General features: G+C 36.0%; 4 protein-coding genes across 6 annotated transcripts; all 4 read right to left on the bottom strand.

Moving 5' to 3' along the window:
* Nucleotides 1-52: 52 nt before the first annotated feature.
* LOC17897090 (pre-mRNA-processing protein 40A) lies at nucleotides 53-7,615 on the bottom strand. Of its 3 annotated transcripts, none has more exons than XM_023789067.1 (28): nucleotides 7,502-7,615; nucleotides 7,338-7,416; nucleotides 6,511-6,828; nucleotides 6,232-6,417; nucleotides 5,607-5,668; nucleotides 5,297-5,366; nucleotides 5,136-5,188; nucleotides 4,994-5,051; nucleotides 4,650-4,915; nucleotides 4,492-4,561; nucleotides 4,152-4,250; nucleotides 3,964-4,032; nucleotides 3,791-3,868; nucleotides 3,524-3,610; nucleotides 3,399-3,433; nucleotides 3,202-3,307; nucleotides 2,655-2,735; nucleotides 2,475-2,567; nucleotides 2,354-2,407; nucleotides 2,154-2,270; nucleotides 1,977-2,075; nucleotides 1,833-1,880; nucleotides 1,669-1,761; nucleotides 1,201-1,308; nucleotides 1,061-1,125; nucleotides 873-975; nucleotides 479-790; nucleotides 53-401 (listed from the first exon to the last, which is right to left on the bottom strand). In XM_023789067.1, exons 2-28 carry the CDS (start codon nucleotides 7,371-7,373, stop codon nucleotides 264-266), a joined length of 2,904 nt encoding a protein of 967 aa, XP_023644835.1. In that variant the 5' UTR covers nucleotides 7,374-7,416; nucleotides 7,502-7,615; the 3' UTR covers nucleotides 53-263. The 3 variants fall into 3 exon arrangements, with proteins under 3 accessions (XP_023644835.1, XP_006306359.1, XP_023644836.1); XM_006306297.2 differs by having other exon boundaries at nucleotides 6,511-6,825; XM_023789068.1 differs by lacking the exons at nucleotides 7,338-7,416; nucleotides 7,502-7,615 and having other exon boundaries at nucleotides 6,511-6,573; nucleotides 6,669-6,743.
* Nucleotides 7,616-7,937: 322 nt separating this feature from the next.
* LOC17899147 (DNA replication licensing factor MCM2) lies at nucleotides 7,938-12,332 on the bottom strand. Its single transcript, XM_006306645.2, has 16 exons — nucleotides 11,899-12,332; nucleotides 11,635-11,789; nucleotides 11,356-11,545; nucleotides 11,027-11,246; nucleotides 10,732-10,939; nucleotides 10,489-10,623; nucleotides 10,208-10,399; nucleotides 9,950-10,122; nucleotides 9,688-9,876; nucleotides 9,492-9,608; nucleotides 9,315-9,399; nucleotides 9,071-9,214; nucleotides 8,866-8,991; nucleotides 8,587-8,769; nucleotides 8,331-8,492; nucleotides 7,938-8,241 (listed from the first exon to the last, which is right to left on the bottom strand). The coding sequence occupies exons 1-16, from the start codon at nucleotides 12,299-12,301 to the stop codon at nucleotides 8,116-8,118; spliced, it is 2,808 nt and encodes a 935-aa protein (XP_006306707.1). The 5' UTR covers nucleotides 12,302-12,332; the 3' UTR covers nucleotides 7,938-8,115.
* A 1,794-nt stretch (nucleotides 12,333-14,126) lies between these two features.
* LOC17899138 (mitochondrial inner membrane protein OXA1) lies at nucleotides 14,127-15,968 on the bottom strand. The gene is made up of 5 exons (XM_006305382.2): nucleotides 15,497-15,968; nucleotides 15,034-15,127; nucleotides 14,806-14,841; nucleotides 14,634-14,686; nucleotides 14,127-14,527 (listed from the first exon to the last, which is right to left on the bottom strand). The coding sequence occupies exons 1-5, from the start codon at nucleotides 15,919-15,921 to the stop codon at nucleotides 14,221-14,223; spliced, it is 915 nt and encodes a 304-aa protein (XP_006305444.1). The 5' UTR covers nucleotides 15,922-15,968; the 3' UTR covers nucleotides 14,127-14,220.
* Nucleotides 15,969-16,720: 752 nt separating this feature from the next.
* Nucleotides 16,721-19,242, bottom strand: LOC17897649 (prolyl-tRNA synthetase associated domain-containing protein 1). The gene is made up of 11 exons (XM_006305372.2): nucleotides 19,133-19,242; nucleotides 18,758-18,871; nucleotides 18,616-18,676; nucleotides 18,447-18,523; nucleotides 18,143-18,192; nucleotides 17,968-18,050; nucleotides 17,721-17,791; nucleotides 17,476-17,629; nucleotides 17,249-17,379; nucleotides 17,090-17,164; nucleotides 16,721-17,009 (listed from the first exon to the last, which is right to left on the bottom strand). The coding sequence occupies exons 1-11, from the start codon at nucleotides 19,169-19,171 to the stop codon at nucleotides 16,938-16,940; spliced, it is 927 nt and encodes a 308-aa protein (XP_006305434.1). The 5' UTR covers nucleotides 19,172-19,242; the 3' UTR covers nucleotides 16,721-16,937.
* Nucleotides 19,243-24,175: the final 4,933 nt, after the last annotated feature.

Genomic DNA, 24,175 nt, shown 5'->3' with positions numbered 1-24,175 from the left:
TGCATTTCTTATTTCCTTTCTTTGTTTTTCCTGAAGTCAAATTTGAAACAGATGCCGTAATTTTCAGTACAGTTTTTCCCCATTGACGGTAAGAATCAAAGATTTGGGGATAGTGAATATCCAATTAACAGAGAAATGAAAGAAATGAAAGAGTATCATTACAATGCGTGAAGCTAAATCAAGAAAGAAAGCGCATTGGTATATATAAAGGTTTCAGTTGATGCAAAAATGTAAGAAAAACTTATTACCACTTGTCAGCGGTTTTAATGTCGGATTTCGCCATCCTCCCCAACTTCTCCATCCTCTAGCTCGTCATAACCACTTCGACGACTACCCTCCCGTTGATCCTTCTTCAGTCTTTTATGCCGGTTTTCACCGTCTGATTCAGGCGAGTATGCGTGCTAACAAGAAACCATACCCTCTTAGTAACAGATCTTAAGCTTAGCTGAGTCAGAATTGAAGTCAAGGGAGTACCTACCTTTCTTGTTTTCTTTCTATCATTACCATGTTTACGGGAGGATTTCTTCGACTCTTCTCTGTCGTCTCTATCAGAACTGACATCTTCATCAGAATTATGATGCCGTCTCCGATGTTTTCTGTCTCGATCTTTTCCCTTTCTTTTCTCCTCTTTGTGACCTTCGCTCGCTTCTACAGCAGCCTCGCCATCTGATTCTTCCCTTTTACTCCTCTCTTTTCCCCTCTCTTTTTCACGTTCCCTTTCCTTTTCCCTTCTCTCCTTATCTTTGTCTTTCCGCTTCTCTTTCTCATCCCTTTCCTTCTCTTTTCTAACCTGAGATGTCCACGACAATAAAGTCTTTGAGACCCGTTTTTACATAGAAGAAAAATAATTTCATGGCACGAAAAATCAGTACCTTTTCCTCATCACGCTTACGCTCCTTCTCCTTTGCCTTTTCTTGTAAACTCGTTGTGTATTCCTCAAATAACCCTTTGCTAACACTTTCATCTCCAATCGATCTGAAGAAATTCGAAATGGGACATTAAGAAGGTAATACCAGAACCTTTTGTCATGAAGCATCCAACAAAGCAAGAAACTATTTACCTGTACTCTTGACTTTCTTCAATCAGTGCTTTGGTATCTTCCCAATTTGAAGCTGCGGTTATTTCCTAAACCAACAACACCTATGTTTAACGTCTCAGAGAATCCAGCCAGAAAAGAAAAACACCACGGGTAAGATATACCTTGAGAGTGCGCAACAGATTGGTAAATTCTTCAGCCAGACGCTGAAGCTTTCTGGCCTCTTTTTCTTCTTTTTCCTTCATTCTCTCAACCAAGTCATCATATATAAGCTGTTAAACAAGGGAAAAAATTATTAGAGCCTATTCAACTGAACTTTGAAAAATACCATCATCTCTACTGTACGCGAGACAATCTGTCAATCAGAATTTCATCCAGAGCATCAATTAAAAATATATTTATACAAATCCCATCAACAATGAGTCTAGTAGAAGCAGGTGCAAAATAACACATTGCAAGTGTCAGATGGGTTGAACCATGCCGGGAACAACAATTTAAACCCACTACAGATATAGAAACAAAAGTTTGAACCAGTAGCAAATATATTTATTCCAATGTATACAAATTAGATAAGGGTAACTGTTGGTTAATTTATCTGCTGACACATGTTCTCTTCGCAACTAATCCCGTACCTTTAAATTTATGTCTGATATTGGTTGAGGAATGAGATCTTCTGAAATGGCAGATTTAAAATCTTCAAACAGCCAAGAGGAGACCATGGAAATCTGGTAGACAAAGGGATTAGGAAAATGTATGGTACAGTAATAAGCAGAAATACAAGCTTTCAGTAACTTGCCTTCCTTGACTTCATAGCATCCTTTACGCGACTCTTATCCTCATGATACTGGCAATCAAAACACAAAAACGGTTTGATTATCAAAACTATCAGATTCACGTAAATCTACCCATAGATAAATATAATTTATCTAGTCCAAATTACCTGTTTCTCTAACTCTTCTGTGACATCTTCGAACAAGTCTTTCGGAGTTGAGCCAGACAAATTAGATGCAACAGCTTGGTATTGGGGCAAGTCCTTTAACTGTACATAAATAACTCAGTGAGAGAATCCAAAATAAAATATTATTTGTCCAAAAAATTATCTAAATTGGTCAGACACCTCAATGCAATAATCCAACCAGTATGTCTTGGCAGTAAGGATGCCAGCTGCGACATGTTCTTCCAATAGTGTACGAAATGCATCACGGTTTTTTCTCTCAGCCCGCCTTACATGTTCCTAGCTCCACAAGAAAACGAAACCATGAGCATTGGACTATATAAGACCAAAAATTAGGTTACAACCCTGAACATTGACCTTACTTTCTCTACTCTCTTCAGCTCCTCTTCTTCCTTCTCTAGTTCAAGAATGTATTCCTGGGATAGCAAACATTAGAAACAAATTCTAATGTGGCATCCTGAACTACTTGACGAAGTAACTTACCTCAAAACCAATCAGACGATCTATCTTTTCAAGACATGAGCATCTTTCATCATCCTCCAGTCTATCTTGAATCTTGCGCCATTGTGTACCAGCCTTCAAACAAGTATTGTAAAAGGCATTATGGCAAGCTCTATAAAACAAAAAGGTTCGCACGAATAAGATTCACAAACAATGATGTACTTTGATATAGTCACAGGTTTCAAGAAACTTCCGGTACTCTGCCATACGCTGCCGATGAACCTCCACTGCCTTTTCTCTTTCCTGAACATTAAAGGATTTAGGATGTCAATTTAAATTATGAATTTGTCCCTCTACAATGCAAAAAAAAAAAAAAAACTGTATTCTGAATAGACGTGTCAAACACCATCATACTGGTGCACCAGGTATTTTCTCAGCCACAATCTAAATGCCCACACAAATCATTGTTTCACCGTAACTAAGACATGCCTCTTTTGATCATAGTCGCCATAATTAAGACATGCCTCTTGTGATCATACTAAAGGAGAAACCATTTGGACCGTAATAATAGTAAATATAATAATTCTCACGTCCAACACCTTCATGCCATAGGTATGTTTTGCTAAGTAGTATGGCATGTCGTGTTTTGCTAAGCAGTATGGCATGTCGTGTTTTGCTAAGTAGCACAAAGTATTATCATACCAACAACCACAAAGCCAAATCTACACATGAAAACGAAAAGCCCCCAAAAAAGAAGCCAGATAATTACCTTCCTCTCAAGTTCCACAATATAATTGTCAAAAAGATCTTCACGATCTCTTGAACGGTCAACAGCTTTAAAGCGCTCATCATTTTCAAACAACGTCATCGCTTTGCTGGTGGGAGGAAATAGTTTCCATTAGCACATATGTCATGCATACAATAAAGAAAAGAACCAAAGATCTTATAATTAACTAAAAGCCACACCTCCATTTCATGGATGATGAAAGTTCTTCACACTCCTGAAGTCAAGAAATATTTTTAGAACATAAATCAGGTCATCAGTCACACTAAACAAACCAAACACCAAACTTCTAACTCATTTGGTATACCTCTAGCATCTTGACAAATTCTTCCCGAGCTTTCTTCTGTCTTCTTCGTCTTTCCTCAGCTTCCACTTTTTTCCTTTGACCAAGATACTGGAAAAATTTATTTGACAGTCAGGTACTACTCAGATGAAAGCATTAAAGCTACTCAAAGTGGAAATCCACCAGTGAAAACATAGTTACATCACAAATAAAGACTTCACAACAGATTGCATAGCCAAGTGAATAAAAATGCATTTGCACACTATAGTTGAGAACTAAGAAACTAGATACCTCGTTAAAAGCTTGTTTTCTCTCACCGAGAGTCCTCAAAGCACCATACCTTTTATCGTGAACAATCTCTTTCAATGTCTACAAGGATATGATAAGGTCAGCAATGAAGCAAGTACATGGTTAGGAAGAGAATGCTGACATACCCGATCAAAGACAAAATATTGGCATATTACCTGTTCCCATGTCCAGTCGGAATGAACATTTACAGATTCCAAAAGAGACTTGAAAGCAGCTTTGGCCTCCTATAAAAAATTAACCAGTAGAGAAAAAATAGATGGATGGCAAATAATTAGACTCGCACACGAAAACATTATGCTACAGATAAGAGATATCAGGAGGAGAAAATAGGATAAAAAGTTACCTGCTTAGTAGCATATACCATAGGTTCCTCAACATTTGCTTTGTCACCAGCAGGTGACAGATTTGCTTTTCCGTTCACTAACATTTCCTTATTGTCAGCCTAAGAAAACATTAGAATTTATTAGAGAGCATACCAAGGTGCAACGCTTGACCAATATTCATGACACCACCAGATCATCACACTTATAGTAATTATTATACATAACTTTTCCAATAACTTAAACATATTAGTGTTGAACTCTTTTTACATGAAGCTGAAGTAGAAAACAGGTAAACAGATAACATACGTATAGACTTTTAGAATCTAGAAAAATCATTGTAAAAAGGAATTAAAACCATGCCTCATTGTTTTGTGCTGTAGCTCCATTATTTAAATCATCTGTGCTCCGAGATGGTAAATTATCCAATTTCCTGTTAAGATGGGCACAAGAGCGAAATTCATAAGCATGATAAGAGTGTAAAATCATCAAACAAAGCTTCTCAGAAGAAAAAAAAGTACATTGCAGTAGCCTCAGTATCAGTAGCTGCAGCAGACGTTGGAGTTACAGGAGCAATTGAGGGAGGACGAGTGACAGGTACAGCCAAACCTGCTTGGATAGGGCTTGAAGAATGTCCAGGAAGTGTTGAAGATGTGCTGGGAACAACAGAGGTTGCATTGCTAACCGCTAGATCAGAGGAGGATGCAGCATTGTGGGACAGAGGAGTAGATCCAGCTTCAGAAAGGGACCTCTTTTCACTAGCTAGTTGGGCTTGTTCCCGAGCTAACTGCATACAAAAACTACACAGGTTTAACAGAGGCTTTGGATTGGGGAATATGTATGAGAGATAAATAAATGGGTAGACCTTCAAATCTTCTGGAATTGTCCACTTAGACTCCTTTGTAACCTTGTTATAATAATATCTGTGTAAATCAAATCAACTAATCAGTTGCAACAATAGAGGATAGGCATGATACAAAGACCAAATGAAATACAACAATGCATACTTCTTTCCATCAGCTGTTGTAAATTCCTTCCATACAGTAGATGCATCCGCTCGCTGTACAAAGAGAGTTTAGATTGCAAGAAACTATAAAAATCATGCATATACAGGGTATATTTGATCAATGAATCAAGACAAAAGTCATTTTAGAAGACAAAGTCTCACCTCGAGTGGTGTCATCAGTTCTAGAGGTTTTTCCCAACTTGATTGTTTAGTCTGCTTGTTATAGTAATACCTAGAAAAGATAAGTATATATCAGATAACCCAACAAAATTTAGACACCATTGACCCAAAACCATGAAACACACATCTGCATGGACCTTATGAAAGTTCCCAAACATGAGAAGGTTATGAACAATTTCCAACTAAATTAATCAATTCCGAATGGTGATTGCATGAACACAGAACTACAGTACAAAGAGTGACATGTAGGAAGATAATTGGCCTAAATTTACACAATAATTCAGTAACATACTTTCTCCCATCAGCGGATGTATGCTCCTGCCAGTCAGATGCAGATTGCGGAGTCGAGCTTCCCTGTAATCAAAATCCAACAAAATTATTAAGCTACAAGTGCATAAGAGATATGGTACATAAATAAAGACTAATAGGTTTGATAAGTGTTCATCAACAATGCCGTATTAGGTAGTTACTAATTGAGTATAAATAGGAAAAGGTTATGCTAATATGATGTGTAGAAGTAACAAGTATTTTGTGGTTTGCTAGGGGGCTCGTGAGGATTGGAAGGGTTTTTGGGTTCTCTACAACAAAACCTTAGGTTTTCCAACCTTACTCGAGTTTGAGCTAAGTTAAGGTCCCGAGGAGGTGTACATAAGTCTAGATAAGTCGGTGTCTATATGAAACTTTGCTAATAAGTTGAGGTACGCTCGATTCATATACAAAAACTACCTCAAAATAGTCCAGAGGAAGATGGAAATGCTATAAATGATAGAGGAAAAATGTGGGTCGTCTCAACTGATATGATAATACAACTCAACATGATAAGATTTAGTAATTTATGGTTTCATAATTAATAGCAAATATAGGCATCGATACAAGTAACCAAAACATATTTATGATAAGTAATCTTAGTCACTTACTGGGTCTGTTGAAAGGGGGACTGGTGTTTGTTGCCCAGTCTGCTGCACAGGGGAAACAAGTGATGTACTTTGATTTACAGGAACAGGCCAAGTGCTTGCTGCTGGAGGGACACCAGCTACATGCATCTGAGAATTTGGTTGGACCAAGGATGGTGGTTGTTGCTGAGGATAAGATGATGGTACAAACTGCAGGAACAAGAATCCAGTAAGAAAATGAGAACGAATCATATATAGAAAAGATTATCTGAAACACATATATAAGAAAAGTAGAAGCCTCACACTATATGAAGAAGAAAATGGAGGTCCAGATGTAGCAAAGCCCGTCATTGGAGGTGCATTCGGCTGTTGCTGGGTAGATCCAGAAGTGAGAATATTGTTCGTATGAATATAAGGAACTGATACAGCCTGTGACGATGATGTAATATGCCCAGGCTGACCTGGTCTCACTGGAAAGAGCTGCTGTTGCTGTATCGGCTGAGAAAACTGTGGAGGCTGACTTTGAACATTTGGAGGTACATGTCCAAAGGGGTGAAAAGGCTGTGAAACTGCAGGAACAAAATGCTGACCCTGCTGCCCTGGAACCATCGGCCGAAACTGCTGGAAAGTAGTCATAAGCACATCTAACAGATTTCAGACCACTGGAAAACAATATTAGGTGGAGAAACTAACAAACTATTACTATAAATCATACACTAAAACAAAACGTTCACCAAATGGCAGCTACCCCATAGAAACTTTGTAGTTATGCAAACTTTGTAGCTGAGACACATACTTCGGCTTCTTAGTTTTCTGAAAATCTTAGGCTACATCAAATTACTTATTGAATGTATGATTCTGACAGTAAGGGGCAAGATTATAACAATCCAATAATATAAAACCCACAAACTATTAAACAATGACAGAAACGAAAGATCAAAGAAACCTCCTAATAAGTTTGAGCTTGAACAATCCTACTTCTTCTAAGTCTCTAGTTTAAGCTAAGAAGAGCTTTTTAATTGCATCAAAACCTTCGCTAAAATCAAATTGCTAAGAACAATATCAATCGAGTAGCTTCGAATTCCATGAAACGAACTAAAAAAGAGAGAGCAACTATGGCACATTCGCACCTGGGTACCAGAACTCTGGGGAGGATTATTCGCCATTCTCCCACAGAATATAGCTTCCTCTTCAAATTTACAGCTTAATCTGAAGAGCAAAGCATCCCAACTTCGAGCTCAATATTTCAAAAAAAAAGAGCAAAAAACCCTAACTAGTAGACGAAAGCACGTACCAGGTCCGATGAATGAATCAGGGAGTATTGAGGAAGACGACGAAGTCTCACCAAACGGAGATTTCACTAAATTCTTAACCCTAATCGGAACTTGGCGAGCGAACTATACTCCGAATTGCAAAGAAACAAAATAAAGTTTCTCGACGAACAGACAACGAATCAGTCGACGACAGATGTTGTTGCCTTTGCTATTTTAAACAACAAGGAGTTCATATTGTAGAAATACGAAACGGCATGTAGTTCTGACGTCACCGCTTAGATTTGGTTCTTGGTATTTTAAATTTCCGGTTTATGAATAAAGGTTCAGATTTGAATGGTTTGGTAAGGTTAAAATTTTCGGTTCAGATTTGAATTTTAGTCATTAATGTACCAAAAAAAATTCTGATTACACTAGTTAAAACTTAAAACTTACGAGTTAAATGTAAAGATTTTTCAATTAGCAAGATAGAAAAATTCAATTTGTTTCCAAAAGTTGCATTAAACCGTCATTTAAACTGCAAATCCTTGAGCAACTCATAATCTTAAGACAAAACTATCTTCCTAATAATCAGACATTTGATATTTCATACGATTATAAATCTAAGTTGATAGTGACTTGAAGCTCGCCTTGTTGTTTACCAAGTGATCAGCCTTTTAGGACACTTGATCATTCCTCGACCATGGTCCAACTCGAAATGAGCTTTCGAGAAGTCAGTGCTTGAAAAGAACGGTCGTAGATCTGCAATGTCGTATTCCTTGGCCTGAGAAGTAAACATTAAGAGTTGTGAGATAAAAGAATGTAATACGAAGCGTTCTTCTAATTTTTTAGGCTAATCATATGATAGTTTACCTTTGTCTGCAGCTCCTCTATCTTAACCTCGATAGACGATAGTCCTGAATTTGATCCTGAAATGATTTCTTCAAACTTCAACGCATTCTTTACGAGCTCTTTCAGAAGAACAAGCAGCAATGAGTTGAAGTCCTTTTTGTATGTAATGTATCGTTTGAAACTCTGCACAGGACGAAACAAGTTTCGTCAAAATTCAGATATCGGAATCCAATAGATACAAGCTCATGGAACGCCTGAATGAAAAGTTCTGCATTACCTCTCTTAGAGTTCTCTGGACTCCAAATTTCTGTGTTGATATGAAAGAGTCAAGCAGAACTCGAATGGCCATATTAACATCCTCTTCTGTTACATACTGCCTAAGGTGCATCCTAGCATGTGCTTCAGACATTCGGATCATAGACTCGAGGTGCCTTGTCGCGATAGAAACTCCTTGTCCATTCTGAACGAAAGATTAAAGCAGGTCAAGAGACTATAACATAATATAAGAGAAAGACGTAACCCATCAGTAGAATTAAAATCAAGAATAGAAACCTACCATTGATTCTCGTCTTAGATTAGCATAAACAGTTTCTAACTTCTTGGCATCTAGTTCACCCAGTTTTGGGAATACATACAACTTCGAGTATGTTAAGTATTTCTTCAGCAGGTTCTGGGGAAGAACCTATACATAAAATAACATTTCGATAAGGCATGAAAATATTGAAACTTCAAATAAAAAGCTCGACCTGAAAATCACATACCTCCGGATCAGTAGAACCGCTAGACCCCTGAATGCCATCTTGGGGCTCGCTATCATCCATCTTACCACCTTTGGGTTGTGATTTGAAGTGACTATTGACAACAAATTCAGCTAGCATTTCATCTGTAACTGGGTCAACCACATCCTGCAGCCATATAATTGGTTTAAGTCATGTCAATAACCAAAAACGTAACGCAATCAATGATATGATAGGAAGAACAATAAGCAGAGGTTTAGGAAAAGACCTTGACAACACACAAAATATCAAAACGAGAAAGGATTGGATCTGTCAACTCGACGTTTTGTGCAAATGATTTTGATGAATCGTATCTGAAATTGCAATGTCACAAACAAATTAGCAAGATTAAGATTACAACTTCTAGGTCAATGGATTGGAGACATAGTTATAGTTACTCATGTACCTTCCACCAACAGGATTAGCTGCGGCAATAACTGAGCAACGAGCTTGAAGAGACGTAACTATTCCTGCCTTGGATATACTGATACTCTGCTGTTCCATGGCTTCATGGATACTTACCCTGTTACAAAACTTATACCGTCAGCACCATTTTGTCCGGTAAGGTAATTAATTATTACTCATTAGTTGCGCTTTGTTACCTGTCCTGGTCATTCATCTTGTCAAACTCATCAATAAGACAAATTCCCCGATCAGCAAGTACGAGAGCCCCTCCTTCAAGGGTCCACTCCCTAGTAACTGGATCCTTGTGTACTGCTGCAGTCAGACCAACAGCTGAAGCTCCCTTACCAGTCGTGTAGACAGCTCTCTGACCAGTTTTCTCAACGTACCTAAAAGAAACATTTTTGCAGTTAATGGAATTATTCACCACGGGAAGTCAGTAGGCCATGCTAATATTCTTACTTCAGAAATTGTGATTTTGCTGTTCCTGGATCACCAAGTAGAAGTACATTTATATCTCCACGCAATCTGTGCTTCCCTTTAATGTTTTTCTCTTGGCCTCCAAACATAGCAAGTGCAAGAGCTGTTTTGATATCATCGTGGCCATATATTGACGGAGCAATTGACTTAATGATCTGAGAGAGAAATTGAAAAATGTTAAAAAGGATTAATTTTGAAGCAATTCAAAGGAGTTATTAAGAGAATTTATATCCATCTTACGCGTTCAACTATACGTGGGTCCTTGGATAACTCTTCGATTTGTGTCTTGTCTTCCTGGGTTAGCTTGTATGCAGAGAACAGGTCTTGCTTCTTTGTAACATAGTTAGCTTCCACCACTGTGGCAAATACAGGAAACCCATTCTTTGTGTTCAAAGATAAGTCAAAATTGTTGGTATATATGCCAGTAATCTCCTGCAAAACATCCCATGCAGGATAATATCAATCATCTATCATATACAGATCTACAAGTATTCTAAAAGAGTAATGTATGACGAGCGTACAATTTCTTCTCCAGGACGAGCACAGTCAATAAGGTCATTCAGCAGAATAACTTCTTTGTGTCTTGGAAGTCGTCCAGCAGGCACTGTTCCTGGACTCTCTTGGATTGTAAGCTTCTGATAGTTCCTGTATATTGTCTGGAACAAGAGAGTAAATTAATAGCGTGGTCTTTACATTCCAATCTATAGCTTACATTTGAAGTTCATTCACTTTAAAGGAAAATGATACAGAACAAAGAAGCCTACCTGTTCGACATTCACAGTAAACGGTCCTTTTGACTGGCATTCAGAACAAGAACCGACTTTGACTTCTGAATACGAGTTTTGGAAGAAAGGCCCCAAAACTGCTCCGCACTTGTTACAGTCATATTTAACCTGCTGCAGCTGAGGAAAGACCCCAGAACGCCTTGTTACAACTCCACCAATACGGATCATAGTGTTAAGATGAATCTGCCTGGCAATTCACAAACAAAAAAGTTTAAGTTGAATGATTATGAATTACAAAAGTCATCACTATCCATGAATTCAGACATACTAGTACCTTATGTTCCGAATCTGATCATTAACTGGCAGGTTGGTAACACGAACATAGATCTTTGTGTGAATATTCTTGTAGTTGGGATGCAGATCAAAGATGACCTTTTCTGTAACTTCCTCCATGACTTCAAGAACAGGTTGTGGAGCATCCGCCAACCAGATTGCAATATTTGGGTGGACGTGTATGAATTCTTTATAATCAATTTCCAGACTGCACTTATTAGCTGAAAATGAGCCATATATAGATAGTTCAGAGAGCTAGTGCTAGTAAATTACTAAATTTACCAGTAAAGAAAAACTTATGAAGTTATAGCAATTAGAAAATCAAAGTACCTGAAACCATTTCGTTTATTAAACGAACATATTCAATATCTCCATTATCATTCTTTGGTTTCACATATGTAAGCAAAAAGTCTTTGAACTTCTTAGCAATGAAACGTCTCACTTCATCTCTCATAACCCATTCCCTCAGAGTTCCTTGAATCCGATACATCTCAAACTCTGCTTCATCTTCATTATCATCCTATATTAACAAAATTTACCAACCATTAGCATTAGCATAACACACCTATCACCAACAAACTAAGAAGAACTGATTCAAAACATTCATACCTCATCTTGATAATCATCTGTTTGATCAGTCATTGAAATATCTGGCTGTGACCCTCCTGGCGAACTTGGAGGGTTTCCATCAGGATCACCATTACCTCTTGGTGGAACCGTAGTCCGAGACCTCTTCGAAGGCCTATAATTCCAATCATCTGAATCTGTATAAACAAAACAACCCAACTCAAATTACATACCTATATCTAAATCCAGACTCAATTTAGGGTTCCGATTAGTACTGAAACAGGAGAATTAGGGATTTTAATTTACCATTATCGTGAAGAAGATGAGGAAGCTTGCGAGTAGCAGCGAATTGAGTTTCACGAGCATCGAGCACAGCCTCAGCCGCACGACGGTCAAGCATAACCTGATCTAAATCCCTCTCATCGTCGACGGAATCATCTAATCCATTGGACTCATACTGATCATTCCCATCCATCTTCTGATAATCATCCAAGTAATTATCGTTATAGAGATCTTCTCCTTCTTCTTCATCTTCCTCCTCCGCCTCTTCAGGCAAATCCCTGATGATTTGGGTATCTACGGCGGCTTCTTCATCGGAGAAATTCTCTGAGTTTTGGCTCGTGCTTATAGGTAACTGATCTGTGTTGAATCCGGCGGAAGAAGGTGAAGCTGGTGACGACGGCTGGTTATCTGAATCTTCTCCCGCCATTTCTACCTCTCTCTCTCTCTCTCACTATTATTCCGGCGACGGAATCAGGGCACAAAACACTCGTTTATTAGTTTTTCTCGTCGACTAGGCGGGAAATAATCGCGCCAAAATTGACATACGTAGTTGGGCCTGTGAAGGGCCTATAAATATGGGCTTTTGTTAGCTCGGCTCAATTGGTTACTGTATATCGCAATTATCGTTGTAAACTACTGTGTGTTTGTGGCTCATAAAACATCCTTTGACAAAAAAAATATCATCATAAAAAAAAAAAAAAAATTGAAAAATTACATATGATTTCCCTAATTTTTATTTTTTCACAAAACTACCAAAAACAAATATCTCCTAAAAATACCATAAACACAGAAATTATTTTTTAAAGATATATAAACTTTTTTATGTTTGGGTTGACTATATATATATATATATATAGGGTATAGTTTTTAGGGTTGGTATTTTAGGAAAAATACTCATTTTAACGGTATTAAAAAATCATATATTAGCTTGATATTTTTATAGAGAAATTTTCTAAGATACCAAATTTTTTGTTTTCTTTCCAAAAATATCACAGATTATTTTTTTTCCAAAAATATTGTAAACATAATTAAAAAAATGATTGAAGTTGTAGATTTTTTTTATGTTTGGATAAACTATTTATATTTAGGGTATAATTTTTTAAGATGTAGATTTTATTGTTTAGAATTTTTTTTTTTAAATGTCAAAAAATAGTTCTAATTGTATTTTTATTGTAGAAAATAAAACTATAGTTTTTTTGGAAAAAAAAATAATTTTAGTGGCATTAAAGAGAACATATAGGGAATTCTCTTTAATGCCACTAAAATTAATTTTTTTGATTGGTTTTTGGTTTTTGATTCTAAAAAACCAGAAAAATTGTCATTCACGATTCTTATAAAAGTAGATTTCCTTAAATTTAGGGAAACCAGATTTTGTGAGATTTGCTCAATTCCTTCATAAAAACTGAAAACCATTTTTTTCAACTTATTTACGGCAAAAATCAAAAACTAAAAAACCAAAAACTAAAAGCCAAAAACCAAAAACCAGCTAAAACCCATTTAAAAACTACAAAACATTCATGGCCTAAACCTTTAAAAAAATTTCAAATTCAACTACATATTGAGATAATTACCAACAAATTCCATATAATCTTCTAAATAATAATTTAAAATTCTCCTAGTTATTTTGTTACACGTAAGACTAAAATCGCCCATAATCATTGAAGTAATTATCGTTAAAGAGATCTTCTCCCTCTTCATCTTCTTCATCCTCCTCCTCCTCAAGCTCACCACCATCCCTAACGATTTGCTGATCTATCACCTCGTCATCGTTATCGTTATCGAACAGAAGATTTTCTTGAGCATCTACCACAGCCTCAGCCTCACCATGGATAATCTGATCATCTAAACCTCTCTCATCACCCATTGGCATCATGTAGTCTTCCATAAAATTTTCGTAGAAGAGATCATATGCTGGATCCTCATCATCTATACTTATCACTGAACCCGGCGACGACGGCTCACTATCGATAACTTCCCCATCTCCATCCATTTCTGTTTCTTTCACTCTCTCGTCCCGGCTTATAAAATTAGGGTAACACAACACAATACTTCACTGATTTGATTTATATATAGAGAAATATTCTCGCGCCACGGTATTTAATTGGGCCTATCTTTAGTTATTGGGCTTATGAGTGACCCATTATACTTGTCTTCTTCGTTTATTGATTTGTTTGGACAACTCTAGCTTCAACATGGTGTGATTATACTTTTATTAGTGAACTAAGCTCATCTTAATAAAGATGAATGAGCAATGTAATAGACACTCTAACTAGTATTATTAATTTATTACTACCAAATAATTTGTTTATCTTAGAAAACAAAATACTAATTAGTTTACTTTCAGAGTCAAAACACGACTTTTACATTTTGCTCCTGCTCTATGTTGTAGCTTTGTGAGATTTGACGACGCTTCAAGATAAGTGAGAAGTCAAGATCAAACATTTGAATCTCTAGTCCGATTCCATCACCAACGACCACCACTAAACGTCCTCTGCTCAAGACTCCGTTCTTGATCAATTCAGCTGACAAAACCTTACCGCGAAAACGCGACATAAGAATCTCAACCATGTTTTGTCTCAACTCTGCCATGGAGAACCAAAATACAGGAACTTGAATCCCTTGACCAAAGACTGATCCTTTAACTCCGAAAAACCTGTATCATCATACAACAACTTAGAAATCGTAACGAAAGGAGCAGAGCACAGCATGTTAAGCTTTTGAACAACCAAAAGAATGTAAATCAGAAAGCTGCTGCTTACTCTTTTTTCAACATGGTGTACATTACTCCTGGACTTTTTCGGAGAACTAATACCTGAATGAGACCAAGACCAAGCTACTATTGAGTTTATAGGGAAGCTAACTCAAACCACATTGCAGGGTTCTGTGCACAAATGTTGGAAACAAGAAAAAATTATAGCAGAGCTACAATACCTTGTCTAGAGCCTCTCCTTGGTGCGAGCCAAGACCCTGTACAAAGAGAGATTCACTAAATAAATAGATAGCTACTAGAAAGGTTTGGCTACATAGTTCTCACTTCTCATTACAACATAAAGAGGGCACAAAGCTAATAAACTAATAATTTCCATCAAACATTACTAAGTTACTCAAATTTTTGCCTATCTATATATCTATATCTCTTAGAACACATAAAGAACCTACCTTAAAGAACTTTGCAATGTTGTTAAGCAGATCAACCATAACAGGAATTGTAATTCCCCGAATCAAAAGCGACGTTACGATGATAAACACCCACCTGTAACAACAAATTCAAAGACCATAATAAACCAAGATTGATCACAAAGATACTTAATTTAAGCCAAAGCAGAACAGAATCAATAACACATTCAAAGACAATAAACAAAGATTGATCACAAAGATACTTAATTTAAGCCAAATCAGAATCAATAACACAGTCAAAGACAATAAACCAAGATTGATCACAAAGATACTTAGTGTAAGCCAAAGCAGAACATTACCACCTCAAACCAAGATTGATCAAAGTTCACAAAGATACTTAATTTAAGCCAAATTAGAAACAGAATCAACCATGTAAAGCAGGATACTTAGTGTGAGCCAAAGCAGAACAGTGAAATCTAACACACATTGTGAAAAGTATTCTAACCATTGAGAAAACGTGAAAGAGTTGAGCAACGCAAGCAAATGGTTAAGAGAAACAAGAACATCAGCAACGTTGTGCAACTCAAAAGCCTTAGACACCGCAGATTGCAAAAACCAATCGATGACGGCGTCGCCGGAACCATGGAAGCTCCTGAAGGTGGAAATGAATCGATCTGAAGAAACCTTCGTAGCTGGATAAGAATTGAAAACAGAGCAATGATTGCGAGAGAGATCTAGAGCTGATCCATTGATGAACGAGCTCTGGTGGATAATACTGTGGTAACTTCGGATTGATGGAGTTTTGCGTGTAATTTTATCTTCTTCTTCGCGAGGAGGAGTCTGATGAAGATGGATGAGACATGAATAAGATGATCGGTCGTGTCGAGCTCTGAGTATAGACCTGAGGGATATACATCGGACGAGTGACATTGATCGGTGAATTGGGTTTTACCGGGGAAGACGATTAGGGTTTTAGATTAAGACGACGAACATAATTTTGCATTTTGCATGATGATCTATTGTTATTTGTTAATTAAGTAAAAAATAAATTACTAATTGTTGTTAACAAAATTAAAATCCCGTCGTTTTCGAATAATAATATCTCTAAAAAAAAAATTACAACTATTTTGGTGTTTTTTTAAAATATATATTTTTTTTTTGAGAATTTATTTTTTTCCAAAATTTTCGTAATTTGTTTATTTTTTCTAAAAACAACACAATTTTTTTTTTGTAAAATTTACTTTTGAAAAGTTGGGTTGACAATTCTATGTTTAAGATATATAGTTTTTAGAGATTAAATTTAGTATTTACGATTTATGATTTAGTAGTATTTACGATTTAGAAATTTTTTTTTTTTTTTTTGATCAAACTACGATTTAGAATTTAGTTTTGTGATAATTTTAGAAAAAAAAAAAAAATTCCAATGCATCTTTGAAATTTCCAAATTTTAACCTTAATCTATAATTAATTAAACCATAAACCATTTATGAAACAGAGGGAATAAAATTTAATAAAACAATAAACCACTTAATTAAACCAGAGGGAATTAATTAAACCATAAACCACTTAATCTATAATTAGTCAATTTAATATGGACATATGTAAATTTATGAAACAGAGGGAATAAAATGTAATATATATTTTTTGGGAAATAAAACTAATGATGACATTTTTTTAAAATATACCGTATTTACAAGATTCCCCAAAAAAATTCGTTTCTAACCAAATATATTTTAATAATCAGATATTCCAAGTTTAAGATTCATAATTATTTTTCAGTTTTGTTTAGATTCGGATTTAGTTTTGAGATTAACAAAGTAACAGACTATCAGTCAATATATGATTCGAGATCTCAAAAATTGTTGTACAAGAAAAAATTATAAATGCTTAACCGGTATCTTTCTCTCCCAAATTGTCTTCGGTTTAACGTACCAAACCAAAACTTCTTAGAGTCGCTTCGGCTGGGAATGTGTACCGGCATAAAAGCCTTGTGCATAAGCTGTGTTCTTGTACATAATCTGCAATCAAATTTACTCAAAAATCAAACATTGGTTCACGCTTCATACAGTTTTAAGTCTTTTAGAGTGATGATACTCACCGCGAGGTGTGTTAACTCTGAGGTGAGACGTTTTCTCAGTGTTTCTGCTAAAGCTTCCACATTCTCTCCCTTAGCCTTGTATGTTAAAAACCGGTTTCAGAATTTACCTTGAAATGTTATGGAACTGATTTCTTAAGTTTGAGATGAGTTTATTACTACCTCGGATAATAAGAGAGCTGATGTTTTGTCCATAATCTCTTCCACGAACTTCTCAGGGTTCTTGTAAGGTAATGGGGTTGAGTTTTCCACGATGACGCTCTTTCCCTTACTGGCTGGCTTGCTGGGTTTGGCTGCACGGTTGGAGGAAACCGAGTTATATAAACTAATCCTTCGAAGTTTAGCAAGAATTGGAGCGAATGGTTAAACACTTGATAGATTAGGCATACCTGAAGCGACAGGCTTAACCTCAGCTGATACACTCTTTGGAGGAGGGGTTTGTTTAGTAGATGTTTCGTTAGAAATCTCGGGAACAACAACTGAATTAGACGGAACATAAACAGCTAGATCTGGAGGCTGATCTTTACCAACTGCCGGGTTAGCCTGAAATATCAGAACCATAGTTCAAAAGGTTAACCCTGAAGAAAGGAACTGTGGAACATGAGGTCTCAAGTTAAAGGTTTAGAATATTTACCTCAAGGTCAACATATACGGGATCTCTCTCAATCGACTTGAGGAACTTGTCCAGACCCGATGTGTTAAGAGCTGGAAATGATAAGGACTAACCAAATTAGTATCTATGCTAAATTATGTTGGCAACTAGAAAGAATTGACCACCAAAACAAAAAACAAACAAACTTTTCTTAAGTTGGAATGTTATAAGTATTTCGATATGGCATGAACTTGAACCATACAAGAAAAGTATGTAATGAAGTACTTACAGACTGAGACTTCATTAGACAATGGGTGGAATATGCAGCGTTTTTGGTTCTTGAATTTTTGGTCTAACAAGAGCGACACATCTCTTTAACAAATAAGAACAATGTCAGTGGCCGACATTAATTCAAAACTTGGAAAAGGACCACACTTATGAACCAATGTTAAGGAAAACAATACCTTGCTGATTCATTTACAACTGCAAATGGGGTAACACATCCAAGCGATACCTTTGACGGAAAAAGAAAGTAGCACAAGGGTCAAATATTGTAAACATCAACAAAACTAAGTTAAATAAACTCAAGTGGATTTGTAGCAAAATATGTCATTTTAAGCATTTCTGTTTAGAGAAACTATTCTTTCCCATTGTCAAAGAAACTATCACTACCATGGTTCAATTATTACAGTACGGTTCTTCATTACAACTCTCTCCAGATATATATAACAAACACACAAAAGCAGAGGAAGAGACAATGAACAACACCTGCAAAAGCTCAGCAAGTGCTTCTTCAGGAGCCATTCTTAAACCTCCTTTGCCAAGACCAAGTCTCTGAGATAAAACTGTTGGATTAGAAGTCACAGGAAACACCCATTAACATCCCCAAAAATACACATTTCTATTTCACAATCCCAAAGACTTATCTATGTGTTACCTTTCATATCAACTTTTGTATCAACCATAGCTGAAACAATATAATACCGATGTTTCTTATCCTACAAAAAACAAAAACCCAAAGCATATAAGCCATTTTACAATGGGTATAAGTCAGTTCTTGAAGCTTTTAAAGATTTTACCTTCAAGAAGAGATTCTTACTCAGTGCTCCCTCACTACTGCTTACATACTTAGCCTGCGCTTCGACGGTTAGAACAGGCGGATGTTCATACTTGGTATACTCAATCTCTAGTTCCTGAAGTTGTGTAAATACACAGAAATTTCAATTACATTTCCACATTCCCCCAAAAAAAAAAAAAAAAAAAAACTTCACCAAAATCGATTTAGAAACTTAGAATCAGTCAATAAAGCTCATGTTCAAGACTATTCTGCACAATAACACTCACTACACAACTTCTTCAGAAAAACATGAAAATGGAATCTACTGATTCTTACGAATTCCAAACAAAAGCAATGCGAAATCAAAATGATGAAATTGAGATGATTTTTTTCAAACCTGAAGTCGATTAAGCAGCTGGTCTTTGGAGAAACCCATATCGATCGAATCAAGAAATTCACAAATCCAAGGGAGAGAGAGAGACAAGAAGACGCAAGAATCTGTAGATAATTTATTGAAAAGAGAAAGACGAATTAGGTTTTTTTAAGAAACTAGAATATTTTCTATTGGGCTTTTTAAGACACGAGGCCCACAAATTTTTGTTTTGGTCAACGAGGCCCATGATTTGATAAGTTCCTTAGACCATCCTCATTGGGATATCTTAGGAGGCTACCCCCAATGAGGATGCCATAAAGACGATTTTCTCTTCATGTTCGATTACTGTTGACCAAAAAAAAAAAAAACAATAGAGAATGAATCACACATGTCAATCAACAAGCGACGGTGCTATGAAACTTATGATGCTTTGCTTGGGAATTGGGATGCTCGTTGGGTTTGGCGACGTGTCCATGATACAACGGCTATATTTTGACATCGTCAATCTCTTACATGGTGTCGTGAGTTTAACCTCGAGAGTGACGTAGATGTTTACATGGCGTCGAGGAAAGATATCAAGAAGGAGATCGAGAAGTATGTTAAATTAGGGTTTGTTATGGACTTCTAACTCAACACCAATTAGCAATGAGTGGATTGGTCCTAATATTTTATATATTATTTAAGTTCTATCACATTTTCCAATGTGGGATTTTTCTCTATACGCCCCCTTGAGATAATGGCTCTTTTAGCTATTAATCTCGACAGAATCCATCACGCCCCATCGAAATAATGCTCTTCTAGCTATTTCGATAGAATTGGGCCTTACTTTGGACCATCAATTAATGGGGTGATCGGGTCTTTTATTGGACCGGATTAATTAACGGGTCAGCGTGTGTTCGGGCTCTGATACTAGCCCTGTGCATATAACCCGGATCCGACAAAACCGATCCGAACCGATCCGAAAAATCCGATTTGGATCGGTTTCAGTTACTATGTAAAAACCGATCGGATTTTATGTTGAACATGATTCGGATTTTGGATTTAATCTGATCCGAACCGAAATCCGATCGGTTATCTGCTAACCCGAATACACATGGTCTAATACATCACATAGTATACATATAATGTCTATGTTTTTGTCCTTCAACGCTCAAACCTCTTTTTTACGTCGGATTGTTCGGATTTAGAGTGTAAGTTTCGGATTTATAGTGTAGAATCCGAATCCGAAACCGATCCGAAATAGGATTCTGTTTAAACTCGTATTCGTAATAAAATTTGATAACCGATCCGAATCCAAAAAATTCTGAACCGATCGGATCCGAAAACCAGTCGGATTCAAATCGGATTTTATACATCCCAATCCGAAAAATCCGAACTCCGAATAATCCGATCCGATCCAAAAATCCGAACGCCCAGGGCTATCTGATACCATGTTAAATTAGGGTTTGTTATGGGCTTCCAACTCAAAACCAATTGGCAATGATTGGATTGGTCCTAACCCCTTATATATTACTTAAGTTCCATCACATCTTCCAATGTGGGATCTTTCTCCACAAAGTATATGGTAATTATGTCGAAAGAGACACATGCGTCTTTGGACTCTTCTTCTTAACATCCTTTCGACCGGTTTAATTAAAAAAATGGATCGAATTCGAATTTCTTCGCATGGGTTCGGAAATAAATGATGTACTCTTAATTAGAGCAGGTCGATTGGTCTATTCTTTTTTTATCCTTTGTATGTTGAGAGAGTTTAAACACGCGTCCATGTGATTAGAGGATATATATATGTGTGTGTTTGTTTTTATAAGTTTATAACTCTTTCACGTGTAAACATCTCTTGTATTACAAGTTTATGTAGTTATAGTTATGAGAAAACTTTAAGTAGACAACCGGACATACCCAAAAAAAAAATTATTTTAATTCAGTTGCAAAATATAATAATTATACTTTTAGATATAGATCACACTATTAACATACGCAGTAACAGCCGGTACCAAAACATAATTCTTGGCATGGTGGCGTACAAAAATCAAGCCCAAGTGGCTTAACCGTCAGTGAAGCTTTATGATGTGATGAGTGTAGAGCAGTTTCTTCAGGTAAGAGACGCTTTGCCTCAATAATCTCAACTGTTGTGGATATCATCAGTACTACAACACAAAATAGGTGGAGTTGAACATTAGTATACACGGTATAATTCTTTAATACCATATATATATATATATATATATATATATATATAAAACATGAAATCTACCAGTAAGAGCTAAAAGGATGATGAAAGCAGCTTTCGATGAAGATTTCCCCATCATCATTGTAGATCTGTTTTTTCTTCGGATAACCTTGTAGAAGTAGAAAGAGTAGGTGAAGAAGACTGATATATTTTGGGACAATGTATAACGTTTTTATAGGATAGGGAAAGTGTAAATTTCGTGTTAATGGGGTATTTATGAATAAGATAAGATAGAATCTCCTAATATGATAGATAAGTTTGAATCAAAAATATTGTGACAGAACAAGTTTGACTAAAAAGGCCAATGACTAAATTCCAGCCTCTTAAGAACAACATTATTGGGAGGATTTAAGGGTAAGATTTACCAAAGAGAGTATCTTATATAACATACTATCTTTGTTAAATCTTACCCTTAAATCCTCCCAATAATGTTGACCTTACAAAACCAAGCCCATTGAGAATCAATGAATCACACATGTCAATCTTGAATCCACAAGCCACGGTGCAACTGAAACTCTTCACTGCTTTAGGATGCCTTTGCCTTGGAGTAGCCTCTGCGAAGACCAAGTAAAGATCACGAAATTCTATTTGGGCCTATAATTCTACCGCTTACAACAATAGACACAATAATACAATAGAGAATGCTTAAAAAACACTATGAACTAAGTAAAGAACGTGAAACTTGGCTGAAGACAATGTTGAACTTGGCTCAATTTGCCTCGCTTTGTCGAAAAAGTGGCCGGGAGGATCAGTCAACACGATCGATCTCTACTCATCGACCCAAGTTTTTCATTCTATTATGTTTAAGTTGGGACCTTATTTTGAACTTAAGAGTCATCATTGACCTGCCCTAAGAATGTCAAGTAGAATAAAGGTGTTGAACTGATGATCATATTCAGTAGTACTCGCTACAGTTTTGATGAGAGTTAGTGTGTTTAGACTTTATGAGCAAAGTTTTAAAAGCTAACATTTTTACACGGTGAAAGAAACTTTTAACATAGAATAACCCAAATAAAAGCAAAAATAAAATAAAAACTTCTCTTGGTGAAGCAACATAGTGGAGAGCTTCTTGAATCCCCAAAGTCATTTCTTTATATCGTCTCACACGACGTGTATCTCCTTTTAGTTATGGACCTTTTTGAAAATTTTGAACGCATTAAGAAGATTTTGGACCCAACATTTTATATTAAAATAAATAATGCTATTATAGTGAACAAATATTTATATCTTATTTTTGATTTGTCTTTCATAATACCGTGCATTATAATTTTTACTATTATATTTCAAATTTTATTTTACTAATTCTTATAAGGGTGATTTACACTCTAACATACTTTTAGTTGCGAAACTTGCAAAAAGACCTACTTTGAGTCCATGCTATATTTTTCTAGAGTTTTTGGTACGGAAAAACAAGTTTTCAGACAATTTTGCCCTTGTGAAACTAAAGAGAAGGCCACCAAACCAATATGTCATTTCTTTCTTTTTCTTATTTTCTCTCTCCTTCGTCACTTGTTTTCTCTTTTATTTGCAAAAAAAAGATGTAAGATCTCGGTTCACTATATGTAAACGAATCTATCTGTTTGATTGCAATCTTTGAGAAACAAGGAGAATTAGCATAGTCAGGAGAATTAGCATAGTCATCTACCATACAATCATATCCATATGGATATTTGAGTCATATGGTCAACATCAAACAGAGCAAATACATAACAAAACCTTATAAATTTATTGTTGGGGTCAATTGCATTTAGTTTTGAGATATGGAGCTGACCATGAATCACATGTACAGAGTTCCATGGATACCTTTCTTCTCTTTCGTTGGAGGTTTGGTTTGCTACAAATGACAACCACATGTACATAGTTCCATGGATATCTCAGAATTTACTCATGTCTTCTTGCATAATATAACAAAAACATATGAATTAATGTTAGAAACCTAAGGAGTGTCGGTAACTGATGGATAGAACACGATCGAAGAGAAAACAAGGCTTCGAGATGATTGATTAAACACAAGGAGTGTCAGAAACTTCTTTAACCATTTCAGTTCCGTCGAGGTCGCGTTAACACCCCCTCCTTCTTTTCCTCCGTTAATCTCAGATGAGGCTACTCTTGATTTGAATCGAGCAACAACAACATTTCAACGGCATGTGATGATTGTTGCTAACTCTCCATTAGTGTTTGATGATATGTTTATAAATTATAACAACATCCTATTGAAAGAAACAAAGAAGCATGATTCGGGACTGGGTATGGTGGCAATTGGGTATGGCAGATTGGGTACAATGACGGTGGTAATTAGATGGAGGCCTAACTAGAGATAAAGATAACCAAATATCACTGGTGGAGATGATGGTTAGTGAAAGAGGCTTGGATTTATCTTAGATGTGTGAGAAATATTTTTATTTTATTTTTTTACTCTCATCTTAATAAATAAAAGTGAAGAAGAGATTCAGCATAAGAGACTAAGGGGGGGGTATTGGGAGAATGATTCCAAAAGAGTTGGTAGATTTCAAAAGTTGATAGATTTTAAAATTCTCAAAGATTATTTTAGATTCTAATAAATTTGTTTACCCAAATTTGTGGATTCTTTGTAGTAACTTTTCTAGATTTTAGTAGATTGTTCATAACTTTTAAAAAAAAAAAATGTAAAATGAATATATGATTAACGTTTGCTTTCCATATATAAGCAAACAATATCATTATTTATTTCTTTATATTGGTGTATTTTGACATAGAGAATAACTCATAGCTTTTCCTTCATCTTCTTGGACGACGAACACTCACCAGGTAATAGATCTTTGCTCTTCAATATTATAGTTTTGTTATATTCTAGAATA

The sequence above is a fragment of the Capsella rubella genome, unplaced genomic scaffold, assembly GCF_000375325.1.
Source record: "Capsella rubella cultivar Monte Gargano unplaced genomic scaffold, Caprub1_0 scaffold_1, whole genome shotgun sequence".
Lineage (NCBI taxonomy): Eukaryota > Viridiplantae > Streptophyta > Magnoliopsida > Brassicales > Brassicaceae > Capsella > Capsella rubella.
The sequence above is the reverse complement of the archived record's forward strand: the minus strand, read 5'-3'. Positions and strand labels throughout refer to the sequence as shown.

Excerpts from the sequence above, each read along its gene's own strand:
- LOC17897090 (XM_023789067.1), bottom strand. The coding sequence starts at position 7,373 with ATGGCGAATAATCCTCCCCAGAGTTCTGGTACCCAG. Across the intron at positions 2,408-2,474 it reads ATCGTCTGATTGGTTTTGAG|GAATACATTCTTGAACTAGA; the intron begins GTAAGTTACTTC and ends TTGCTATCCCAG. Across the intron at positions 1,126-1,200 it reads ATCTGTTGCGCACTCTCAAG|GAAATAACCGCAGCTTCAAA; the intron begins GTATATCTTACC and ends TTGTTGGTTTAG.
- LOC17899147 (XM_006306645.2), bottom strand. The coding sequence starts at position 12,301 with ATGGCGGGAGAAGATTCAGATAACCAGCCGTCGTCACCAGCTTCACCT. Across the intron at positions 11,546-11,634 it reads CAGATGATTATCAAGATGAG|GATGATAATGAAGATGAAGC; the intron begins GTATGAATGTTT and ends TTGTTAATATAG. Across the intron at positions 9,609-9,687 it reads AAGATGAATGACCAGGACAG|GGTAAGTATCCATGAAGCCA; the intron begins GTAACAAAGCGC and ends GTTTTGTAACAG.
- LOC17899138 (XM_006305382.2), bottom strand. The coding sequence starts at position 15,921 with ATGTCACTCGTCCGATGTATATCCCTCAGGTCTATACTCAGAGCTCGA. Across the intron at positions 14,842-15,033 it reads ACATTGCAAAGTTCTTTAAG|GGTCTTGGCTCGCACCAAGG; the intron begins GTAGGTTCTTTA and ends CTCTTTGTACAG. Across the intron at positions 14,528-14,633 it reads TACACCATGTTGAAAAAAGA|GTTTTTCGGAGTTAAAGGAT; the intron begins GTAAGCAGCAGC and ends ATGATGATACAG.
- LOC17897649 (XM_006305372.2), bottom strand. The coding sequence starts at position 19,171 with ATGGGTTTCTCCAAAGACCAGCTGCTTAATCGACTTCAG. Across the intron at positions 17,630-17,720 it reads CCGTATATGTTGACCTTGAG|GCTAACCCGGCAGTTGGTAA; the intron begins GTAAATATTCTA and ends CTGATATTTCAG. Across the intron at positions 17,165-17,248 it reads CAGCTCTCTTATTATCCGAG|GCTAAGGGAGAGAATGTGGA; the intron begins GTAGTAATAAAC and ends TTAACATACAAG.